Source organism: Orcinus orca, chromosome 1 (assembly GCF_937001465.1).
Source record: "Orcinus orca chromosome 1, mOrcOrc1.1, whole genome shotgun sequence".
Taxonomy (NCBI): domain Eukaryota; kingdom Metazoa; phylum Chordata; class Mammalia; order Artiodactyla; family Delphinidae; genus Orcinus; species Orcinus orca.
Genome location: NC_064559.1, coordinates 198,086,869 through 198,111,873, shown reverse-complemented (window position 1 = coordinate 198,111,873; position 25,005 = coordinate 198,086,869). Strand labels below are relative to the sequence as shown.

Here is a 25,005-nt window from a genome sequence, read left to right as displayed (position 1 = left end):
TATTCCCATCTCTCAGATCACTTTAAACAAAATATGTATGCCTTGAGTCAGGATGAATAGATGCCTATTTTTTTCTGGAGATACTCAGATGTTCATTCATTAAAATCAATTTCACAGTTTTATTTTAAAGTAAAATTATTCTCACTTCTCTTCCTTCTCTACCATCAGCATATGACCACAGAAAGAAAAAATTTTGTTTTTTAAATAACACAACTCTTATATGATTAAATTGGCATGTTTCCCAATTAAAATACTGCACTCACTCCATTTCTGCACAGCTTTCTGTCCCCCTCCAATGCAGAAGTAGCCTCAATATGATGTTCCAAAGCCACAAAAAAGGACTTGAACAATGTCGTTCGTCATTCACTTTATTCAAACACTTAAACAAACGCATCTCTCTCCCAACAGGGCTCTCTGTACATTTCATTCTTCACAGTAAAGAAAAACGCCATCATTCCCCAAATCCATGAACAAGGGAAAATTTTTAGGACATCTTTAGTTTGTAGCAGAGACAACAGCCCAGCCAATCAACAATGCTACCCACAAGATGCCAGTTTCCTACCCCTACCCTTTTCTCTCTTCCTTTTTTAAAGATAAGATTTAAAATCTGCTCATTTTAAGAGAAGTATAGTAATCCACACAATTTATAACTAAAAATAATGAGGTTCTTAAAAAAGAACAACTTTCTCTATCTAGGTTCTAAGATGACTAGACCAGCTTGTGGGCGAAATGAGAGATTATGAGGGACTGTGAAACAGGCAGATTTGCCTTCCTCCCTTGAAATCTCTTCAAGGTTCAGACAATTCAGTAGATTGAAAAGGCCTCAGCTCTGACATATCTGAGGCGAAAAGCTTGGATGACGATGACCAACAAACCAAGGCAGTATTATGCACCTGGCTTTCAATAAACTGAATCTAAGACTGGGTGGCCCATTGATGAATGGGAGCATGAAACGAGAGGCAAGTTTCGACACACACATAGACTCCTCGACCCAAAGTTACTTTGGAGAGAAGCCATGAGAGGCTGCATCAGTCCTCAAACTTCAGCTAAGGATGGCTCTTCTTTCTCCCCAGTGTAAAACAGCAAATGCACCTATAAGGTGGAGTTGTCAATAAGAGTTCCCTTCCGACTTTGAAGCAAGGAGCAGGGGAACAATCAGAAGGCCTTCCAGATACACCCGGGAAACAGAAGGCAAACGAACATCAATTTAAACAGGCCTCACAAAAGAGAAAAATCTGTTGGAGGTCTTAAAAAAAACACAACATTCATGGATGGGCACAGAAGGGAAACGGCGATGGCCTTGGGACTCTGTGGGAAAGTCCAGCAAGATGCTTTGAGATCTCGGCTCAGAGAGTGAGTTCAGCCTCCATCCACCACCAATGACTCCGCATCAGACGTATCCCAAAAGGAATCTCCACGAGAGCCCATCTTCTTCCAAAGAGCTCTTAACTGAGATGAGTGTCCAACACACATCCTCCTCTGACCTGTCAAACTGCAGCTGCAGCTTCTTGTCTGCCCCTCACTCCCCTTGGCTCTCTGCTCTCCGGCAGTGGGTCTCAGGTCTTTACCGCCAGGCACGATTCAGGAGTTTCACCTGTGCCAGTCTCTTAGTGATCATAGTGGCAAAGACCAGACCAAAGAGGACGCTGCTGATTAGCACATAGTCATAGTCGTCCTTCAGGACATCAAACTGTTTGGATGGGTAGACTCGAGTTTGGTAAATGTCCAAACCGTAGGCCACAACCTGGAAGGCAGAGGGAATGAGAAATCCGTAAGAAAGGCACCAGTGATCCGCCACAACCACAAACTCTGGTCACAAAGGAAACAGACTCCTCAGCTGTTTTCCCAAGGGTGAAAGAAACAACAGGTGTCGCACAGGGTGCCTGTGGACAAGGTGGCACAGGCTGGGCTGGGGCTCTACTCACCAAACAAGTGGACTCCAGGCCCGAGGGAGCTGTATAGATACCTCGCATTCGAGAAACTGTCTGGTTATAGTTGATGAACCGCTCTGCGTGGATCTGTACGTCTGGAGAATACGGGATCAGGTTCTCCTCTCTGCAAAACATCAACCAGGACCGGCATTCAAAACTGCTGTAAGGGGATCTCCTGGCTGCCCTGAGCCCTGGGAGGTTTCCAGGCCACGTATCAGCCACATATCTTCTTCCAAGGTCTATGTGCATCAGGGAATGTTAGGAAGGGCTGCAACAAAGAAAGCTGTATGGAGAGTAAGACAGATCTGGATTCCTACCTTGTTCTGAATCTAAAAAAACGAAACCACAGACGACCAGTACTTCACATTAGAGGAAGAAAGGGCCATTTTAAAACCAAAACATCAAGCCACTAGGCCAGTTCCTGCTCTTCACTCCAGAGTGCCTCAGTCCACCAGCTTTAACCTCCGCCCGCTCCAAACCGTCCTCCCTTCGCTGCGTGCAAAGACACATCTACTGCCTCCTCACCCTGCCCACAGCTCCTCACACCCCTCAGGGAAGAGAGTTCGGGATGGAGGCAAGAAAATATGCAGAGATGATGGCTGGAAACACAAAAATGAAAATTAGGACTTCCCTGGTGGCGCAGTGGTTAAGAACCCGCCTGCCAATGCAGGGGACACGGGTTCAAGCCCTGGTCCGGGAAGATCCCACATGCCGCGGAGCAACTAAGCCCGTGCGCCACAACTGCTAAGCCTGCGCTCTAGAGCCCGCGCGCTTAGAGCCTGTGCTCCGCAACAAGAGAAGCCCACGCACCGTAATGAAGAGTAACCCCCACTCGCCGCAACTAGAGAAAGCTCACGCACAGCAACAAAGACCCAATGCAGCCAAAAAAAAAAAAAAAAAAGAAAAAAAAGAAAGAAAAGAAAACTAACACCAACAGCAATTGGCTTCCCATGTGACCCAGGCCCCAGCACCACCCTCACCTCATTTCCCAGTGTCCCCACCATTGGCTGCTCCAGCCACAGTGGCCTCCAGCCCTCCCTATAACTTACCAGGCATGATCTCAGGGCACTTGTGACAGCTGTTCCCTCTGCCTAGAACATTCTCCTTCGACATCCACAAGGCCAGCTTCTCGCCTCCTTCAAGTCTTTTCTCAAAAGTCACCTTTTCTGAGGGGCTTTCCCAGGCCACCCTCTCAAGTTGCACCCCTCCACACCCTTCCTAGACCCCACCCCTTCTTAGTTTTTTTCTCCTTGCTATTTACAAGCACCCTAATACAGAATTATTTCACTTGTTTATCTTATTTATTATCCACCTCGTCGCCCCCACCGGAATGCAAGCTCCATGAGGGCAGATGTGTTCACTGCCACATCCCCAGCGGAGCAGGACAGTGCACAGCAGACCAAGGACCAAATGTAATCAAGATGCTAAGTTCCTTAAGGTCACAGCCTTCAGCACTACCCACAAGGGTCTCACCTGCTCTGTTCTGTTGGGATCTCGGGCCGGCGGGGATCCAGCAAGGCCTTAGGAAGGGAAAGAATTGCTCCGGAAGGCAGCCCAACTACATACACAGAAACAAGTCAACAGAAGTGAGTGTTCACACTGACCTGATCCCCAATTAGGGATACTTACAAAAATGTCCTTATCACAGAAACTGAAATAGAGTTTAAAACCAAAAAAATGGGTCACTGAGGCTCCCTTAAATGGCCAAAAACAATAATCCAATACACCTGGGTCTGAATGAAGGTTCCCACTTTTGAAGATACTAGTTTCTTCACATATCATCCTGAGACATCAGAAAATAAAGAGCTAGACTCAAGAACTGGGTAATGATGGCAGAGAAGAGCATGGAAGCCCACTTGGATCTCTTCATCCTCCTCCTTTCCTCCAGCAATACCGGCCCCAGCTAAGCAGGTCTCCTCACTGTGAGCCAAACAGGAGCCTACGGTTGGCTGAAGCAGTGACGCTGGTGGGGGATGGGGGTGGGGGGAGGGCAGCAGGAGGACTGGGCAACATGAGATCCCAGCGGTTTCAGGAATGGTGGGAATTAAACTCGGGAAATTACCAAGCAGTCTGTCTTCCTCATATTTGAGGGTAAAATAGTAATACCAAGTGCCTGTCAAATCTGAGAGTCTCAAACGTCTTTGGTAAAATCAACTAGACAGAGAGACCTGTCTAGTTGAGTCCTGAACTTGAACTACATGAAGATGAGACCCTACACCTTGCCAGTTTCTGCAGTCCATCTGCACAGGCTACCTGTTGGGTATGGTATCAGGGCTCAACTTTCCAAACGAGGTGAAAACAGAACAGAGACATGAAAGTGGTTCGTCAGAAACAAGGACGAGGAGGGATGTGTCAGCTCTTTTATGGACGGCAAAGCCAGACTAGGGAACTTTCTCCCTAGCCCTCCTCACTGATCCCGGCCCCGTCCTTCCGTGCGGCTGCCTGAAGGGACCCGGTCACTCACTGAGCAGGTGTCGGCTGGTGATGCCCCTCTCGGTGATGGTGGCCTCCATGGCGCTGATGGCGGAGGGGAAGATGTAGGACTGCTGGAGGACCTGGGGCAGCTGCGGGCGGTCCAGGGAGCTGAAGGCCGTGGCGTTGTACTGCTCGGTGCCCTCATAGAGCTCCAGCGCAGTGAACTCGTTGCGCCGGGCCTTGGTGTTCCAGTACTGGTACTGCGGAGAGAAGAGGAGGGGGCTGCTTGGGGCTCAGCTGCTGGTTCAGCTGGAAAGGGGAATGTACATGCAAAGGCACATCCAGGAAGGAAAGAAACAACCAGCACCCTAGCTTCCTTCCAGCTACCAAGTTTACTAACCTTTCAGGGTAGCTGTACCTAGACTATCCAAGTTCACCACAAGACAAAGGAATTCTCAAGATTCTTAGAAGTCAGAAGAATAATAGTTAACATCTGAGCGCTTACTACACGTCAGGCATTGTTCTAAACTCAAATAGAGGTGACTGTTGTTACCCCTATTTTATATATATTACAACACAGAAAGCTTAAGTAACTAGTTCAAGGTTGTACTGCTGCCAGCCAGGAGTTTTGAATTCTATGAAAACGCAAAGTAGCAACTGGTTTCTGGAACAATAGGCAAGGAAAGGATTTATGCTGCAGGGAGACCAGCCACATACTCTTACGCTACGTCAGGCCCCTGGGGGTGCCCTGAGTTCACGCGCCACGCCTTACCACCACCCAGTTCTCCGAGTGCACGATGTGGACGGGGCCCTTGGCCTTCCTCTGCACGGAGGAGTGGATGATGCGCCCGGTGACGCCGTCCACAAGGAAGGTGCCGATGAAGGTGCGCTCGTGGTGAACATCTGTGCTCTCTGTCACCACGGCCAGCAGGTTGGGGTTCAGGCTCTGGGGAGACGAAGAGGAAAGCTCCTTCAGGACCACAGCGGCGTATCCTGAGCGGCGGGGAGGCAGGCCCACAGCTCTCCGGCTGACAGAGGAAGAGGGTTTTCTGGTGGGAAGAGCTTTCTGTTTAGAGGGCCTCATCGCTGCACTCATTCAGTGTCTGCTGGAGGCCGGGGGCCATGCCAGGGACTTTGCCTCCATCATTTCATTGAATCCCGTAAACAACCCTGCAAATAGCTGTCACTATCCACGTTTCACAGATGAAATGTCTTGAAGTAGTTAAGCAACTTGCTCAAGTCACAGGCAAGCAACGGTAACTCAAGATACAACCCGGGCCGACCCACTCGGTGATGGAAGGACATGTGTCCAGGAACACGATGACTCTCCACCAGTGCCCTCCTACCACCACACCAATGGCTGGGTCTCAGTTCTCATCTGACTTGAGCAACTAGTACCAGGTGACACAGGTGATCACTCCCTTCTTGAGACACCTTCTCTACCTGGCATCCAGGACACCGTGCCCTGGTTTTCCTTCTGCCTGTCTCGGCCACTCGTTCTCAGCCCCCTCTGTGGGTCCCTCCTCCACTCCCCAGTCTCTGGACGTTTCTGTCTATACTCACTCTCATGGTGATCTCACCCAATCTCGTGGCTTTCACACCATCTACAGGTGCTGGCATCGCCTGAGTTTACATATCCAAGCCAGACCTCTCCCTGAACTCCAGACTTGATTAACGGACCACCATTCAGTATCACTTCTTAGGTGTCTCATCTCAAACTTGACATGCCCCAAACTGAACTCCTGTTCTACCCCTGATAAAACCTGCTCCCCACAAGGCCTCCCGAGTGTCAGTGTCTTATACCTGGGACCTCTGAGTCGTCCTTCACTCCTTTCTCTCTAACACAGACACCAACACCCCATCCATCAGCATATCCTATGGGTTCTACCTTCAAAAGTATCCAGAATCTGATCCCATCTCACCTCCTCCAACCAACCCAGCTGAAACCACCATCACCTCACCTGGATTATCACAGTAGCCTGCCTGCCTGCTCCTCTCCTCGGCCCTCTATAGTCTAGTCTCAGCAAAGCAGGCAAAAAATCTCCACAACAAATATGAATCCAAAAAGCCCTACTCCTGGGAATTTCCTGGTGGTCCACTGGTTAAGACTCCGCGCTTTCACTGCCGAGGGCGCAGGTTCAATCCCTGGTCAGGGAACTAAGATCCCGCAAGCTGCATGGCGTGGCCAAATTTAAAAAAAAAGGGAAGTTCAAGAAGCCTAAGCAAGTTACCCACGATGAACAGCAAGTCTGAACCTGGACCGTCCAACTGGAGGCTTGTGCTCTGCCTCACGCTTAGTGAAGCAGCTGCCCTGTTGAGTTCCTTGGTCGTATTGCCCTGTTCTATTACGCCTCCTCCTCCAACTCAGTCTCTCCTCTGCCAGAGGCTGTAATTCATGTTCGTCACCACAGTGATTACATTCCCTCATAGGATAGCTCTGCAACCGACTAGTCACCTCTCCGTCTCCCTGCCCTCACCACTAACTAGTGTTGGATCACAGAGATGGAGTTTCTGATGGATCGACTAAGGTTTAACCCCAGAAAGGTCCATCTGCACTACCACTAAAAATAACAGCTAACATCTACTGGGTAGTGGCCATACATGCCTGGCACTATGCGAAGCACGAGTGCCTCATGTGATCATCACGACAATCCCAGGAGAAGGGCATATCATGCCCATTTCACAGACAGTAAATTAAGGCTCAAAGGGATTAAATGACTCACTCAAGGACCCACAGCCACCAAATCCCAGAGCCAGAATCACACCCCGTGCTTCAGTGCGCTACGCCAGATGGCTGGCCGTACCTTGTAGAGCACGCTTCGGTCCCCCATCACTCGGCCCTGCGAGTGAACGTGCTCACTGCTGCGCTTCCCCTTCACCTGGACGATGCGCTGCACCTCCGGGGGAATGGTTAGCTCCCAGCTCAGCTCAGTGGTGAGATCCTGGGGTGGGGCAAAAGAGCCAGCACTGGTCATCAGGAAGGTACCCTTAGACCCGCGAGAGCTGTGGCTAGACACGTCCTGCAGTTCAGCTGGGGCCTCTGTGCGGGAGGGAACAGGGATCAGGGCTCCCAGAGAAGCAGCAATACGGATCTAGTTTGGGAAGAAGTTTGGAACTCTCAGTTCAAGTAAGAAAACTAGTAAAGCCCAGTGTGCTTCGGCTGCGAAGAGCAGCCTCCTGGGCAGTGGAGGCACCAGATGCTTGTCTGGGCTGCCCGAGGCGACCTGGGAGATGGTCCTCTCCAGTGGACATTCATGTCTGACCTCATGCTGTCCCCAGTCTAGGCTCCAGACAGCCCTGCGAGGTGCCTTTGGAAAGCCCCAGGGCCCAGTGGCCGGCCAAGTCATCATATCCATCTGCACCAAGCTGCAGAACAAGGAGCATGTGACTGAGGCCCAACATGGAGCCAAGTTCAAGTTCCGTGGCTGCCAGAAGATCCACATCTCCAAGAAGCGTGTCTTTACTAAGTGTAATAGAGATGAATTCGAAGACTTGGTGGCTGAAAAGCAGCTCCTCCCGGATGACTGTGCGGTCAAATACACCACTAATCTGTAGCGCCCTGTACGCATGGCGGGCCCTGTACACATGGCGGGCCCCGCACTCACGGGAGCCCTGGAGCTGCCCCTCCTCACTCACGTCACCAATAAACCCTACTTCTTGTCAAAAAACGGAAAGATACTAAAGCCAGTGAGAAAGGAGAGGAATATTTAATAGTATCCCATTGTTTATCTGAGTAAGAATAATGCAAAGAAAAGTTACCACTTATTACTAAAATCTAAGTTCCCTGTACACTGAGCCAGAAGTGAATTACTAAGCTGGCGGGGACCTCAAAATATTACAGGAAACGTTCTTTACAGTCAAAAGAAACCAATAAAACTGTGTGGTTAAATGCATTATCATACATCCACACTGTGGAATTACACAGAGCCCTGGGGGGTGAGGGGGCGAGTAGTGACCGGAAAGGGGCACAAGGGCTTCCCAAGGCGCTGGTGCTAAACTGCTTCCTGATGTGACTGCCGTGTACACAAGTGTGTTCCTTTTGTGAAGGGCCACTGAGTAGTAACCTCGGGATTTTGTGCTTTTCTCAGTATTATATTTTAATAAGATATGGATTTAACAATATAATGAGGTAGAAGACACATAAAGTGAAAAGAGCAGATTTCCTATTAGTTAAATATAGGTCAATTCCATTTCAGGTAAGAAAGAATACAAAGCGCATGTCTGTGTGGTCTGGAAGCTGTTTATCCAGCACTATAGACACAGAGGCAAGAGACAGGACAGGGGAAGGCGTGCAGACCACTGAAAGGCATTCCATCCAGGGAGGCAGCTGGCAATGGGTCTGAAAGGGCCCATTCACATCTTGCTCCTGTACCTCTGTATCAGTTTAATCTTATACTATGAGAATGTATTCATATGTAAAATTTTTTTGAAATTTAAATATTTTTGAAATAATACAAATTTTTATTGAGAACATATAAGGCTCCATTACCAAGGACACCTGTGAAAACATTAGAATTCACTAAAACCTTCCCAGAGAACAAGGTCACCGGTGAGTCCACTGCAGGTCAGAGACTGGAAGACCACCCCTCACATGGCTGATTTCCCATGTGAGCTCCACCTCCTTTGCCGTCCCCCCACCATTTTACGATGACACCCACACTCCAGGTCATGTCCTTCTATCCACAAAGAACTGTCTCTTTCAAGGTCCCCTTTTCATCAACTCAGAAGGATGGTATTTTTTCACCCACAGTGTAAAGAGCACGTTTTCTGGACAGACTATGCTATTTACGCTAAAGATTAGCCGTTACAGAATGTCAGGAAAGAACACTGCATTTTTTAAGCAGCAGCAGGTAAAACTTGGACGGCATTTACTGTGCAGCAGGCACTGCTTTACGTGACTTACACGTATTAACTCTCCAACTCCTCACAACAACCCTCTGATATAGTACTATTACCATTTTGTTTTACAGACGAGAAAACAGGATCAGAGAGAAGGCATCTACCCAAGGACACAAAATGAGTAAGTGATAAATAAAACGGTTTCCCGCGCAAGCAGCCAGGTCCAAGCTCTTAACCTCTGTGCTGTGGTGTCCCTCCAAAGGCCTTACAGACAGGATGGGAGGGCCCTCTGGGGAGTACGCCACAAATTACCCCTCTACACAGCCCTGCTATCGGAGCCAAGGCCAGCCCTTGTGAAGCTCAGAGCTGGACTTCAGAGCCAGTGTGAAACACTATTTGCAAGCACTGGACTCGTGTGTCAGGATCGGAGTAAGTCGATCCCATTTCTAGAAATAAAATTCAAAGCGCTCATTCAATCAAGAGTGGATCAATAGGGACTTCCCTGGTGGTGCAGTGGTTAAGAATCCGCCTGCCAATGCAGGGGACACGGGTTCAAGCCCTGGTCCGGGAAGATCCCACATGCCATGGAGCAACTAAGCCCGTGCGCCACAACTACTGAGCCTGCGCTCTAGAGCCCACGTGCCACAACTACTGAGCCCACATGCCACAACTACTGAAGCCCACGCCACCTAGAGCCTGTGCTCTGCAACAAGGGAAGCCACCACAGTGAGAAGTCCGCGCGCCGCAACAAAGAGTAGCCGCCGCTCACCTCAACTTGGGAAAGCCCGCGCGTAGCAACGAAGACCCAACACAGCCAAAAATTTAAAAAAAGAAAAATGAAAGAAAAAAAAAAGAGTGGATCAATAACACCATCTTCATATACAAAGTACTATTGTTCAATCACCATTCCTACCTCCCGCCTTTCTAGGAATGGAGAAAACGCCCCTTCTCCCTGCTACAGAAGAGGAATGAGGAATGAAAGCTCCACAGGGGCAGAGACTGTTGTGCACTGCTCCTTCCACGGCAGCTAGAACCGCGCCTGCCATGGAATAGATGAAAATGACTGCCTCTGACATCAGGATTATGCTCTCTAAGTTTACAACACAATGAATAGCATAATTCACTCCTTAGCCAAATAACGAGGAAACACCTACACCCCTCCCACAAAGGGGCGTGCCAGGATGCCCCCTCCTACCTTTCGAAGTCGATAGCCACACAGCCGTCCCTGTTCCGCGTCCACCAAATAGAAGAAGATGGAAGGGGCGAGCTCATGGAGCTGTCGCAGGACATTCCGAGTGGCTGGGAAAGCTGTGACCTTGAAAACCCCAGAAAAGAGTTAAGGGAAAAGGAATCTCTAAGCACAGTTTCTCCAGACTCATTACTGTTTCCTGTCAAAGAGGGCCTTAAGAAAAAAAACAGCAAATCTTTAAAGAATTAAAGTCTATTAAACTCAATCAGGGCTTAAATTGAGTTAAGAGTCCGAGCTTTCACAAGTGCAGAAAGAGCAATCGAGTCGCTTAGAGACACCCTTCAAGCCCAAATGAGTGCTGATGGCAGACAGCTCCCATCGGGGGCCCTCGAGCCGCTGTCTGAGCACCCCGCTCCCACACTGATTGGCTGGGCAGTTCTGCAGCCAGTCTGCAGACGGCATACCTTGTACTCATCATCTATCAACAGCAGCACCTTGGCATAGTCTTGATCCATGATGGGGAGGAGCAAAGATTGCAAGATGGGGCGCTTCAGCACTGGGGGGGCCACCTGACTCCACTTCCCAAAAATGGGATTGAAGACATAGAGCGAACTCATTCCTGTCTCCTAAAATAGGCAAGCGAACGGTCAGCCTCCAGCAACATGAAAAGAATGCAAATCCTAGGGGTAAACCTGGAACGCTGGGACTTGAGCTCAGCTATGGCAGATTCCCTAGTCTTTGCCCTCCTTGTGGAAAATAAAGTCTTGGCTAAAGGTGAAAGTGTCTGAAGGCTGATGTGTCAAAAGGGTAAAAGTTTAACAGCCTCTGGGACTTCCCTGGTGGCGCAGTGGTTAAGAATCAGCCAGAAAAGAAAAAAAAAAAAAAAAGAATCAGCCTGCCGATGCAGGGGACACGAGTTCGAGCCCTGGTCTGGGAAGATTCCACACGCCACGGAGCAACAAAGCCCGTGTGCCACACTACTGAGCCTGTGCTCTAGAGCCCGTGTGTCATAACTACTGAAGCCTGTGTGCCTAGAGCCTGTGCCCTGTGACAAGAGAAGCCACTGCAGTGAGAAGCCCGCGCACCACAACGAAGAGTAGCCCCCGCTCGCTGCAACTGGAGAAAGCCCGTGTGCAGCAACGAAGACCCAATACAACCAAAAAAATTAATTAAAAAAAAAAAAAAAAGTTTAACTGCCTCTAGCCCCAAAGCTAAGCAAGAACGGGTCATACTGAGGAATAAACAAAAAAGTCAAGGACCAACTCAGCAGCCCCATGGCAGCCATTCCAGAGACTATCTACCAAGTCCCCTCTCTTTTTTTTTTTTTAATTTTTATTGGAGTATAGTTGCTTTACAATGTTGTGTTAGTTTCTACTGTACGGCAAAGTGAGTCGGCTATACGTATACATATATCCCCTTTTTTGGATTCCTTCCCATTTAGGTCACCACAGAGCACTGAGCAGAGTTCCCCGTGCTGTACAGTAGGTTCTCATTAGTTATCTATTTTATACATAGTATCAATAGTGTATATATGTCAGTCCCAGTCTCCCAATTCATCCTACCCTCCCCCCAAGTCCCCTTTCTGATGATGGCAGAATGAATCTACAAAAAGCCATCTGCTCCCGGGAGTCAGAGACATAAACAGTTTTGTGTCTTGCCCTCCAACACCTGGAGAAGAGCAAACAGCCATTCAGGTACCGACAGCCGCCCGTGCCTGGGAAGAAGTGGAGCTGGCTTACTAGGGACCTGGTGATGTCACACCTACCCTACAGTCACTTCCACATGGGCCCCGGACGGTCCTCCACTCAGGCAAAAAACTGGAAGAAACAGAGCTCTAAGCCCTGACTCCCTGCCTTTAACTCTCAGAGAATTCCAAAGGCCTAGGAGGAACTTAAGTTACAAAACACCAAAAGCCACACCCACGTTGGCTCAGATGAGAGGTAGCGGCCTCACCTTGTCCTTCACCAGGAGGGTGCACTGGGGGGGGTGGGGGAAATGGGCAGTAGTCCTCTGGACCATCAGTTTAAAGGAGGAGTCTGGCTTGACGCTGGGGAGATACTGTTTCCACAGGATGGTGCCAGAGCTGCTCTCAATGCCAAAAAGCTGCAAAATAAATACCTGGCTCACTACCGGAAAGGCAAACCCCAAAACTAGTTCTATCCTTGAAAACTAGAACCGGCGCGATCCCCTTCCAAAGGCTTTTGTTCCCCACTCCCAGAACCTCAGGAAGTTTGGCTTAAGCCCCTCTCACCTTGCCTGAGGCCGTCACCATCACCATCATCTTCTGCAGGTTGAATTCATCCCTGGCCAGGGTGTCAATGTTGATCTCATTCTTAATCTGACTCCGGGGCTTCCGAGCATCGTAAAACATTTTCCAGAGGTGGGAGGTCCATGCCTGTAGCAGGATGAGCTGGGACGAGAGGCGTTTCAGGAACATGCCCAATAAGCCGTCTGGTGTCAAGGAAAAGGTAACGCAGCTGAGGCTCACTCCCCATCAGACCAGGTGTTTCCAGCGAGGGGGCACCTCCTCTTCCTAAGGAGGGCTCTCTCCCTCTCTTGTGGAGCACTCGAGTCATCCACACCCCAGGCCACAAGCCCAAGGGGCAGTCCTGTGGCTGACGCCAACAGTCTCACACTTAGACACAGCCGTGCAGGAACTCCAAAAACCTACTCACCTGGCTCTCAGCACTTCAACTGCCTGAAATCTTGGAATAGGAGACTAAGAGGGCAGGGATCAGCCATGCAGGATGCAGCCATGCTGTGAATGACTCCACCACAACCCCACATCTAGAACGGCCAGAGGGAGACTTCCGGGCGCCATGACAAAGCCGGAAGAGGGCGGGGTGCGGGGGTACCAGGGTGCAGGGGTGTGTTGTGTCACGGACAGGCACTTCCATTTCTCGCTGCTTTAGGCCTATGCTGTCAACGGTTTAGTCTGCACCCATCTAACCTATTTTCAACCCATTCCCAGGGCTCTCCTTCACTCCACCCCTTCCTCCATCCATGGGGCTACCACCCTCAAGTCTCCTCCAGAGACTAGACTGGTCCCCAGAGCAAGGTAGCATGGTAAAAAGCATGGCCCCTGGAGTCTGGCAGACCTGGATTAAAAATCCCAGCTCCACTTCTTACCACCTGGATGACCTGGAGAAATGTACTTAACCTTTTAGCCTCTGGCTCCTCATCTGTAAAATGGCAAGTAATCCACAGGGCTGTTGCCAAGATTAGACCACATGATGTACACACAGGATTTCCCAAGGGGTGGGGTACAGGCTAAGTGCTCACTGAAAAGGAGCGGTGTCTTTGCTTATCCGCTTTTCCATTAACCTCAGCTCAAGAAGGGAAGTGAGAGGCAAACAGGACGAGTCACAGGCATAGCAGTCCACACACACATGGTATATACCTCATTCATGCAAGTCAGGGAAAACAAATAATTAACCAAAAGCTAGCCATGTGGGCAGGCAATGAGCAAAAAGGCAGCAGGAAGCAGGTTTTACCTTGAATGGCTGGATCCAGGCAGCGGAAATAAATAGTAAAGTCAAATTAATCCTCGGTTTAAGAAAATCTGCAGTGCCTAGCAGGGTGCCTGGCCCAGAGCAGGCCCTCAGTAAACATCACCTGGCTAGCTAGACGAACGGATGGAGGGAGGAGGGGACAGGACCCAATCAGAGGAGAGTGAACCGAGTTCATCCTGGGTGCTGGGACCATGGCTGGTCTCAGAGGGCACTGGCCTATTAGCACAGTAACTGACCAGCCCGGTCATGCTCTCTGGAAAGGTGTAACTGTTGCTTTGGGGACAATGGGTATATAGTGCCAGACATGGTGCCTGGCAGATCTTAGGTACCCAAACAAGGGTAGCTATTACTACACTAAGCTAAGATTCTTTTTCATCAGGATCTTTCCCTAGAGGGAGTCACAGGTCACTCCTTTCAGATAGAAGAATGGTTACATAAACCATAGGGCCACAAACACACCAGAAACTGGTCACAGAGCTAGTTCGGAACAGACTGGCAGAACAGGTGCATCCAGGAAGCCAGGGACACGTGAGACAGCCTCTCCTGTGGTGCAACTACCAAGCCCAGTCCCAGAGCACCCGCACCGGCAGCTCTGCCTCCCAGCCCCCTCAGTTCATACCTGCCTTCTTGCCAAATTCCCCTTCCAGCTCGGCCTGCGCCCCTGTCAGGGGGAGGTCCACCATCTGCAGGCACACCACCTCTGCCAGGGACTCCTCGCGGCTCCACAACACCACCCTCCCTGCTGCAGAAACCAAGGTTACAAAAGTCAGGCCCACCTCCCTCGTCCCCCAAAGGGACTCTTCTCGGTGACTCAGGGACCACCACACCTCTTGTGCCAAAAAGAGAAATGGCAGGAGGTCAAGTGAGGGAAGTTCTGTCTCCCAAGAATGCTAAGGAATTTTTCAAAGGCAGGTGACATATGGCTCTGGAAAAAAATATTCAGGATACACTCCACTTGAATCTCTCTCAGAAGCCTGTCCACAGCCCCAAATAAAGAGTCTGAATGGAACTCATGGGCAGGCCTAAAAAAAAATGGGTTGATGAGGTCCACTCACCCAGCTGCTGCAGGAAAAGTAGCAGGTGATCCTCCGTCTGTACCAAGGCCCGGTAGCCCACGGAGTCGTCCTTCTTCAGGAAGACCTGGATGTACATCTATAAACCAAACAGTCAAGTCCACTGTAGTCAGCAAGAATCCAGATGCCTCTCAGAGCACCAGACCCCAAGATTCAAAGCATGAGGAGTTGTCCGAAGTCTAGGTCACGGCATTGCTGGATGTCCAAACAATACAGCTTTTACCTGGACTCCAATTAGATATCACGTATTCTTAGGGGCTGACACAGCAACCGTGCTAGGCGCTAGCTCAGGCCCCTCCATGAAGGAACCTGAGCGCTTCTCGGCCGCCACATCATTCATCTTGCACCGATAACACCCCACAAAGCGAGCAGGAGGCCCGGATTAGACTTTCCGTTTTAGAGGCGAAGAAGCCACAGCCCAGAGAGGCTGAGGAACACCACTGAACGTGCGCAGAGGCAATGTCGGGCAGCGACTCGGGATAGGGTCCTGAATCTCACGAGGCCGTTTCCTCGCTTATAAAATGAGCGCGGTAATAACCACATGGCTGTTGAGAGGGTTAAATCAAGCAGCGTGTAAGTAAAAAAGCGTAGCGCGGAGCCTGGCGCACCGACGACTTGGCTTACATGGTACCTGCTTTTACTGTTATTTACAGTCAGTGGCTCAGGTAGAGCTAGAGCCCACGTCCAGAGAATCCTACTCTGGGACCCATGGCTGTGAAGTAACCCCAACGAAAGAAAGCCCCAGGCTGAGAAGCCCACAAGCCCCGACTCACGCGCTCGGGCCGAGTGCCGTTCTGTTCCAGGCTAAAGGTGATCGTGGTGTCGAGCAGCCGCCGACCTGTCTCCATTAAGTAGAGGTTAATGGTGTAGGTCTGGTTGAAGCAAGCCAGCGAGTCCTAGGGTACAGACAGCAAGGGTCAACTACGGGGATCCCCCCAAAGGAAGTCCAAGAATCTGGGCGGGGGGAGCAAATACCCTGGAGAAGGACCCAGGCCAGAAGAGGAAACATATGCAAAGGGACATAAAATAGAAAAGCTAAGTCCTAAGGCAGAAATAAGGTGTCTGAGTAAATTTTAAAAATTGTAACCGCTATACATACTTGCTCCAGAAGGAAGCCAGTACAGTGTAGCAGAGACTTCCCAAAGAGTTAGTAAGACTGTAGGCAGGGAAATCACAACCCCCTTGGGACACACTTAGGAGATGGAAACCACAGCAGAAACTGGAGACTCTGGCCAGGGTCCCACACTCTGCTTCAGTGCAACTGCTCAGACTACCACTCAACTCCACCAGCCAGACCCCACAAGACATGGAGAGACGGAGGCCCAGAGGAGAAAGTAGTTAAGAACAGATTCTAGGGATTCTACTCTCTAATCTCCCAACTAAAAAAGATCAAGAGAAACATGGTTTAATTTGCTGAACTCAGCAAAGCCCACTGGAGGCTGAGAACTCAGGAGACCTGCTCACAGCCCTGGCTGCTCCCCCCGCTTCACTGGGGGCCTCCTGTGTCTCTGCCCAACGCCACACCCTACCTGTGGACCAGACTTCTCCGAAAAGCTCCCCGTTGACCCATCTTCAGAACTGCTAGGCTTCTGCTAGGGAAAAGAGAAGGAAAAAGGAGAAAGTTCAGCCAAAGGGTCACTTCCTCGTCACCAAAATGAAGCTTTCACTTCTATGTCTTCTCAGCCCTTGGAAAAAGGCAAATCCCATTTCCCATTTCTGCTCACAAAGCCTACACAACCCTGAACAGTCCCAGATGAACATGAGGTTGTCCCATTCCTGGGGACAAAGAAGGTGTAGAGAAAGCCCTACAGATGAGGTGAGATATTATTGCTCAACAGCCTCCTGCCCCCGGGTTCAAACTGACTAGGGGAATATGCCCAGACTTTTGGTTCTCAGGGCTCCTAGCAAAGATAAGGAAGGAAAACCCCACGTGCTGTTATCCCCAATACTCACCGCCTCATTCCGACAGGTCATGACTGCAGCCACCGTCTTCTCCCCGGTGGTGGCAAAGCTCACTAGGGCAGTCTGGGGATAAAGCAAGGTGTCAACTCCTAAATAGGGCCTGTCCTAGCCAGCAGCCTTCTCTAAGTCACCTCCACAGGAAGGACCCTTGGCCTTGGAGTTGAAAATGCTCCCAACTTTGGAGCATAATGGCCTGGGCATTTGAGAGCAGGGGGAGGCCCCATTGAAGCCACAGCTGAACACAGCCCTCTCGCCAACCTCCAACACAGGCACTGGTGAATCCTGCATCCCACGCTGCTCTTAGTATCTATAGGGAAGCTCTGATTAACGTGCCCACTCTCCTGTGGACTTAGGAAGGTGCCAGTTCTACTCTAATAATCTTCTGTAATTCTCAGAAAAAAAAAAAGAAAAAATTCCACTTCTGCTCTAAGGCTAACCCCTCTCAAACCACTCATGGAAAGATGTCTTCTTGCTTGAGCAAGTATCTCCAGATTCAAAGGCAGGGATTTCTAGCATCCATATCTCAGCTAGATCCCCCTAAATCCTAGCGAACCACGCTGCCTCCCGTTACCTGTGGGAAGTTCTTGAGCAGACTCAGGACGCCGTGGTGGTAGTGCAGCAGCGCATAGTGGCTTGGAGACAGCTGCAGGAAGAACTGGGGCCGAGTAGGATCCACTGGGTTGGGCTGTGTAGGTAGGACCCGGGGCTGGAATTCACTTGCAAATTCTAGGTCAAGAGACTGGGAGACAAGAAGAAAAAGGATAAGGGCCAGAGCAGACAAGTCACTGATTATCCCAGGCTGGTAGCCTCTGCCCCACTTTGCCAGCGAGGGTAACGGGGCCACGGCATGTGGCTCCAGAAGCTCCCATTCAGGTTCTCCAAAGAGGAGAGTGGCCCATTTCCTCTCATACCAGTTCAGCCAGAGGCCTAAGCTCCCAAGGGCTGCCAAGCCTCAGGAAGTGAGCAGTGACACTGGGAGAAAGGCTCTTCTAAGCAGCAAAAGCAAGGCCTCGCACCAGGGGACGCGTCCTCTCACCTGCAGCGGGATCTGCCTCAACTCCCACTCCGTCTCCAGGGCCAAGGTCTGGAGGGACCGTGAGCTCGGGTCAGGGCATACCAAGACAGCCTCATCCACCACACCGCAGGCTCTGGTGAGACTCTGCAGCCAGGGAGTCGACACCCTGACCTGCAGGAAAGACATCAGAACAGGAGGCTCATGGGGATTTTCACATTTCCCTCTCAGCTCACAAGCTACGTCAGCACTGGATCCCACTGGGGGGCCTAAGCTCGGAGGTTCTTCCTGGTGGGTTCCGAAGGAGTTCTCCCCATCCCACCCAGCCTCCCAAGAGCTCCGAAGCTGGACACAATCAGGATTGGCTTTCTGGTCATTTGAAAAATATACCAGATCCTTTTTAATACTTGACATTTCAGATAAGCATTTCTCTGCTATAGTTGTCATACATGGCTTCCTATTATTACCCTACAGTATTATCTTATAAGATACTTGCAGGCAATGAATAGATATACACGATTTTTTTAGCCACCCCAGGATAGCACCATGTGCAAATGTGAGGGCTTTAAATAAATGCTTGATGAGCAGAATGCAGCCTCCAAGTGCCCAGAATCAGGGACCATGAATGGCTTTTGCATCCGCCCAGCCGAGTTCCCTGGTCCCCAGGGCAAAGAAGGACTCTATTCCCCTCCACAATTCACGAGGCTCCTCGAGCCAGACCAGACCTGCTGAACAATCTCTCCGTCTTCCACGTTAAACTTGACAATGTTCACATGGCTGAAGGGAACAACTCCGAGGGCCCACACGACCCCAGAGCCGTAGGAATACACCATCTGGTAATGGATGCTGTCACTGGGAGAGGGAAGGAAAAGCAGGGAGAAACAGCTTTAGCCACAGGACAGGGGTATCCTCAGGGGTCTTCCGAAACCAGGCCACCAGGATGTCACAAACAGTCCCAAATAGGTTTTGTTTGGCTCACAGCTTTTATTTTTTAATTTGAATTCATTGTCAACATTTAGACCTGAGATTTAACATGTAAGAACAAGATTTCTAGTTTTTTCTTAAAAGGTGAGACATAGTAACACTAGGCCTACTTACGTTCCTACAGGGCACCAGTTGAGTAAGGCTGCCCCCTCGAGGTAGGCCAGGCACACTGCAGCTCCCCATAATCCCCACAGGGCCTGCTTTGCTCATGATTGCTATACACCTGGCCCCATAGTAAATTTTTTTTTTTTTGGCTGCATTGGGTCTTCATTGCTGCGCTAGGCTTTCTCTAGCTGCGGTGAGCGGGGGTTACTCTTTGTTGTGGTGCACAGGCTTCTCATTGTGGTGGCTTCTCTTGCAGAGCATGGGCTCTAGGCGCGTGGGCTTCAGTAGTTGTGGCTCATGGGCTCTAGAGCGCAGGCTCAGCAGTTGTGGCGCACGGGCTTAGCTGCTCCGCGGCATGTGGGATCTTCCCGGAGCAGGGCACGAACCAGTGTCCCCTGCATTGGCAGGCACATTCTTAACCAATGTGCCACCAGGGAAGCCCCCCCATAGGAATTTGAGTTTTGGGTCCCTGCCAAAGTGAGTGAGCGAAGGAGCCACTCCCCTTGCTTGACTGGCTCTCATGCCCAGATGGAGAGTTTTCTCCTCACTGCAAAGGAAACTCCAGAGGCAGCCACAGCCTTGGAATTCAGGCCTAGAGCTAGTGAGCCCAACACGCTACACAGGATGCCAACTTAAGGTAAGCCTGAGTCAAAGCAAACGCTTCAAGCCCCAAGGAGAAAGGCGGGCTTGTAGAGAGCAAGAGGTAGCCGTCACCTGGGGAGAAGGCAGCCTTACCTTTCCGGGAGATGTTCCACCCACTTTAGGTGCCCACTGGAGAGGTGATGGAGGGCGAGAGTGGTCTTCTTCAGGACGGCAATGTACCTCACCGACTCCTGCAGGCCTACCAGCCCAAGCGCCTGGAAACTGAGCACAGGGACGGGGTGAGCGCTGCCCAGAGCCTCCTGGGCCTCAGGCTGGACAATCCGGAACACAACCACCATAGCTCGGTAGGTAATGAAACAGGTTTTGTGGTCAAATGCATCTGGATCCTAATCTTGGCTCTGCTCTCCACTAGCTGACTTGAGAGACTGTACTTTCAGCCACTTGGCTGTACTGTTTCCCTGAAACCCCTGTGAATCTCCTAAGGGTCGTTCCCTCCTTCCCCTGGGACCTCACAGCAACCAGGTCTACCCTCTCCCGCGGCAGCCATCAGACAGTTCTGTCATTAGTGGGCTGCGCGCCCGCCTCACCCAACTGGTGATGGGTTCCTTGATGATGGAAACTATTTCACATTCACAAGTGGGTTCCCACTGCCTGGGGGCTCCCCAAGTACTTACCAAATGAATTACTACCAGAAGATGTATAAGCTAATGCAAGTAAACCCTATAATTTAAACAACTTTAGCAAAGATGAAACAATAGCTCCAACTGTTCTCCAACATAAAATTAAAACACTAGATGTGTTATATCACATCCTTATATCTAGAACATTGCAAAGCTCTTGTGTCATGGTAAGATTAGGAAAAGCAGTCAACACGAGAATGAACACTGCACCCAGCACAGAGCTCTGCATCTGACAGGTGCTCAATAAATGCTGGCTGAGTAAGCACATGTGTCCCATAACCTCAAGAACATCAAAAACTGGGTGTTTGATGCTCTCTGGCTCTTCAGTGGTTTCTTCCCCTGGGAAAAAAGCCAGAAGGCCCAGAGTTGCCATCTATGCAGATCTGTGTTCCAGAAAAGCCTTTAACCAAACCAAGATGAAATTCAGCTTCTTCCCCTCTACCTGCCACTGTCTAAGGTAATCTCCCAGTTCAGGCCCCCGATGTTAGTCTCCCAGGAGCGCATGATCCGGCCTCCATTGGACACAGTGATTGCATCTGGAAGAGAAAAAACCACGTGAGATCATCTCCCAAATTGATGCTCTGTCTGTAGCCTCCTAGGGTCTGTGAGCAGTGGCCTCACCTCTAATGTATAAGTGCAAACAGAAACGGCCTGTCCTTTCCTGTTGGGAACACCCCTACTCTATTTGCTACCAGACCCTGAACAAAGGAAGGAACCAAGCAAAGAGGAGAGGGAGCCGACGCCATCATAGGGACAAAGCAGGACTCTACCTACCCTGCCCACAGAGCAGCATGGCATCCACTGCCCCTTCCGCTGTGCCCTTGTCAACATGGCGCCACACTGAGAGACAGGAGAGTCGACGTTACTATGAACCACAGCAAGGCATCCAAGAAGCGAGGCAAGAGAGGACCGAAGAGGCCTTCGTTTGCACAGAAGTGCCCAATTTTACTTCAAGGGAGGGAAGGATTACAGCTAACTGGCAATGACCCACTCCCACTCACTGGTTAATGAGGGGAGCGACTATTGTCCCAATGCGAGGTCTCCGCACTTCCCATCCCCACCAGCACCCCATCAAACATATAAACGGACAATGACAAAATTCACAAAATCCATACGACTCACAAGAAAAGTAGTGACTGTAAATTACGTTTCCATGATTTTAATGCCAACAAACATCCATAAAAGCAATATAAATAATTGGGGGGGAGGGGCACATCCAAAGCTTTAGTGCGACATAGAATAATGTGTTTTTTGCAGCAATATCTTATTTAAGAACAGTCAGGACTTGGGCTGAGGAAATAAACTCAAAGGCCAGTTATAGGAATACATTAAATATTCAAAACTGACAAGACCAAAAAAACAAAAAGAACAAAATAAAATGATCAGGATCCAATAAGAGATGCAACCTTTGGCCAACTTGTCCCCAAGTGGGGAATCAGCCACGTGGCCTTCACAAGCCACAGGGCATCCTGGATCCACTACAGACAGCCATGCCATCCCCAGCTACCCCTCTACACAGTTCACTCACAGATCTCCCCAGTTCGAGAATTCAGTGCTGCAATCACATTCTTCTCTGTGGCCACAACCAACTTCTTGGATCCAGGGGAAAATTCCAAGGAGGCAAACTTGAGTTTCCCGACATACTGCTGTCTCCTAAAGGAAGAGTACAGGGAAATGGAAGGGGCCAAAACCATCACTGCACAAAACGCTCTGGAAAAAGACAACTGCACAAATACATGAGGGTATCACCATCATAACTATCTCAGGTTGCATGAGAAATGTTTGTTAACAAAGAGATCTGACCAAAAGCAAGATTTCTAGGCAATGGGAAGAAGAAGAGAGAATGCACCCTAATCGATGAGAAATACGACAGTCTTCCTTCTAAATGCAAGCACTTGTTTATCTCAAGATAAGGAACACCCAAAAGAGCACCTGGCCTAAATCCCCCTAGAACAAAACTGCAGTCCTCTCTGTACCCATTAATAGTGAGACTAGACACTCACATTACACATGAGAGAAGACCATACAATCCAACTTTTCCTTCTATTTTCATTGACCTTTGGAGAAAAATTATGCAAATATGCTTACAAAACTTGATAGATCAGGGTCAGGCCTTTGTTCTCTGCAGCCTGTTCTAGCCCACGCTATGTTCAGGATCCATCTGACTCATTACTCATACTTTGCTTGGAACATACCCCATCACTTGCAACACTCTTATCTAAGCATAAAGTGAAAGTACTTAGCTTCCTGAGGCATACTACCAAGTACAGAGGAGGTGTGTTGCATATTGCTGTTCATGAATTACAACCTCTAGCAAATTAAACACCTGACATTTACACTGAATTTCCCTTGTTATGTTGTTTGGTCTAATTTTTTTTAAAAAAGAAGAAACTACACTAGTATAGAGAGACAGGTTTACATGACAATTGACAGTTTCTATCTGTATTTCCACATACTTTAATCTCACTGTAGTCACTAAACACTTTACGAAGTACATAGGACAAATATTATCACTCTCATTTTACAGGTGAGTAAACCAAAGTCCGTTGAGGTCAACAAATTACTATCAGAACTAGAATGCAAAATTAAGAACTTCTTAGTCTAAACCCCATGCTTTTTTTTAAAATGCTGTTATCTTTTATCTGGACTATAAAAGTAATGCCTGCTTCTTGTAGAAAACATAAAAGTATAAAAAAGAAAACAAAAATGCCTAAAATACCACCATCCATGAACTTTTTTTCTTCAACCATAAACTTTTCAACATTTTGGTGTATTTCCTTCTGTTTACTTTTCAATTTATAAATTGCATATACCTAGGATTCTGCTAAATTGGAATCACATGCTGTACATATGTAATATATACAGTTAACCCTTGTATAACACAGGTTTGAACTGCGCAAGTCCACTTATACACTGTTTGTTTGTTTGTTTTTTTGCGGTACGCGGGCCTCTCACTGTTGTGGCCTCTCCCGTTGCGGAGCACAGGCTCCGGACGCGCAGGCTCAGCGGCCATGGCTCACAGGCCGCTCCGCGGCATGCGGGATCCTCCCGGACCGGGGCACGAACCCGCGTCCCCTGCATCGGCAGGCGGACTCCCAACCACTGCGCCACCAGGGAAGCCCTACACTGGTTGTTTTCTACAGTAAATACTACAGAACTACATGGTCTGCAGTTGGTTGAATCTGCGGATGTGGAACTGCAGATACAGAGAGCTTACCATAGGTTATGCTCAATTTTTGACCGCAGGGAAGGTCAGCACCCTCAGCCCCTGCGTTGTTCAAGAGTCAGCTGTACATATTATATTGTGAGCATCTGCCCACATCATTAAAAATGTGACTCATGTTGCATTTGTCACACTGTCTTATATCACATAACTTATATATCTGCCCCCCTAGACTGAGCTCCTTTCCATCTCTGTGTCCATAGCACCTAGAATGATTGTTGACCCACAACAGGCACTCAACAAACACGCGAATTAATTTGTCTGATACAGAAAAGACTTCACCGAGGAGCTGGGCTCGGAAGGATAAAGTGTTCCCTCAATAGTAATTATTGGTAACAAACTGATTGTACTCAGTGAGCCAGGCACTGTGTTGAGTAATTTAAAAGAATTGTTTTATTCATCCTTACAACTACTGAAAGAGGTAACGGACTACTAGTAAACCCATTTTACAGATAAAGAAACCAAGGCACAGAGTGGTTAAGTCATTTTCCCAAGACCGCACAATGCTTAAGTGGCAAACTGACATTCAAGCAAAAGTGAGCCAACTCCATGGCCTTAAGGAAGGGGTGGGTGACTGAATGAATGAGTGAATGAATGAATGAGCGACTGAATGTGTGAATGAGTGATTGAATGAGAGACTGAATGAAGAGTAAGTGAATGAATGAAAGTGAGTGAATGAAAGAAGAGTGAGTGAGTGAGCCAGTGAGCGAGGGCACCTCAAGGCTGATGTGAGTCTTGGGTGGTCCTGTTCTGAGCCCACGTAAGGGTTGGGCTAGAGGGGTGGGGAAAGACGGCGTTCACTGAGGGCTGTTGACGTCTGACACCCAGTAGATAAGAAACCTGACGGTCACAGAAATGGGGCCTGATGGAGGAGAAGAGTGACCTCTGACCAGAACGTCAGGCATGCCCGGATTGGCAGAGCCCGCTTCACGGGCTTGCGACCTGTACAGCCGCACAGGGACTGGCTCAGAAGGGCCTCCAACTCTCGGTTTAATGCTCTGCTGTCGCCACCTTAAAACTCTTAACTTTTGAACAAGGGGTCTCACATTTCATTTTCCCCTGGGCCCCGCACGTTATGCAGCCGGCCGTGCTGCATGGTAACCACCCCCCATCCTTTTAGACAGAAGACAAGTACTGGGAAAATATTTCCCGAATAGGTCCCCCACGTACGCACCAATCAAACTTGCCCACTTGGTCTTCGTAGACCGCGGCCGCAGGAATGAGCAGGGCAGCCCAGAGCCATATTCCGGAAACCACCGCCGCCGCCACCGCCGCCATGATGGGAGCCCGGGCTCGGCCCGCCGCCGGCCCGGCATGCACCGGGCCTCAGGCTCCGCCTCCGCGGAACCATAGAGTTGGGAACCGCACGCGGAGCTCTCGGTGGGGCGCCCAGGACTCTGGGATCCCCCGCCCGCGCAGGAAGTCGCTCTGGAGACTCGAGGGAGAGCGCACGCGGCGGCGGGGCAGGGAGAGGCGG

The 25,005-nt window shown here is 49.6% G+C and overlaps 1 protein-coding gene across 8 annotated transcripts; it reads right to left on the bottom strand.

Annotated features, from left to right (window-relative positions):
- Positions 1-350: 350 nt before the first annotated feature.
- On the bottom strand, positions 351-24,879 carry EMC1 (ER membrane protein complex subunit 1). Of its 8 annotated transcripts, none has more exons than XR_007472740.1 (24): positions 24,703-24,879; positions 21,834-21,958; positions 21,080-21,145; positions 20,748-20,841; positions 19,758-19,886; positions 18,659-18,785; positions 17,958-18,107; positions 17,493-17,660; positions 16,913-16,984; positions 16,489-16,551; positions 15,733-15,855; positions 14,942-15,038; positions 14,506-14,628; positions 12,626-12,825; positions 12,328-12,477; positions 10,839-11,000; positions 10,381-10,500; positions 7,151-7,288; positions 5,119-5,292; positions 4,396-4,606; positions 3,405-3,489; positions 2,981-3,075; positions 1,926-2,055; positions 1,605-1,744 (listed from the first exon to the last, which is right to left on the bottom strand). XR_007472740.1 is itself a non-coding variant. In XM_004272469.4 (23 exons), exons 1-23 carry the CDS (start codon positions 24,804-24,806, stop codon positions 1,565-1,567), a joined length of 2,991 nt encoding a protein of 996 aa, XP_004272517.1. In that variant the 5' UTR covers positions 24,807-24,879; the 3' UTR covers positions 351-1,564. The 8 variants fall into 8 exon arrangements, 5 of the variants coding, with proteins under 5 accessions (XP_004272517.1, XP_049556596.1, XP_033289005.1 ...); XR_007472741.1 differs by having other exon boundaries at positions 1,967-2,055; XM_004272469.4 differs by lacking the exon at positions 2,981-3,075 and having other exon boundaries at positions 351-1,744.
- Between the last annotated feature and the right edge of the window lie 126 nt (positions 24,880-25,005).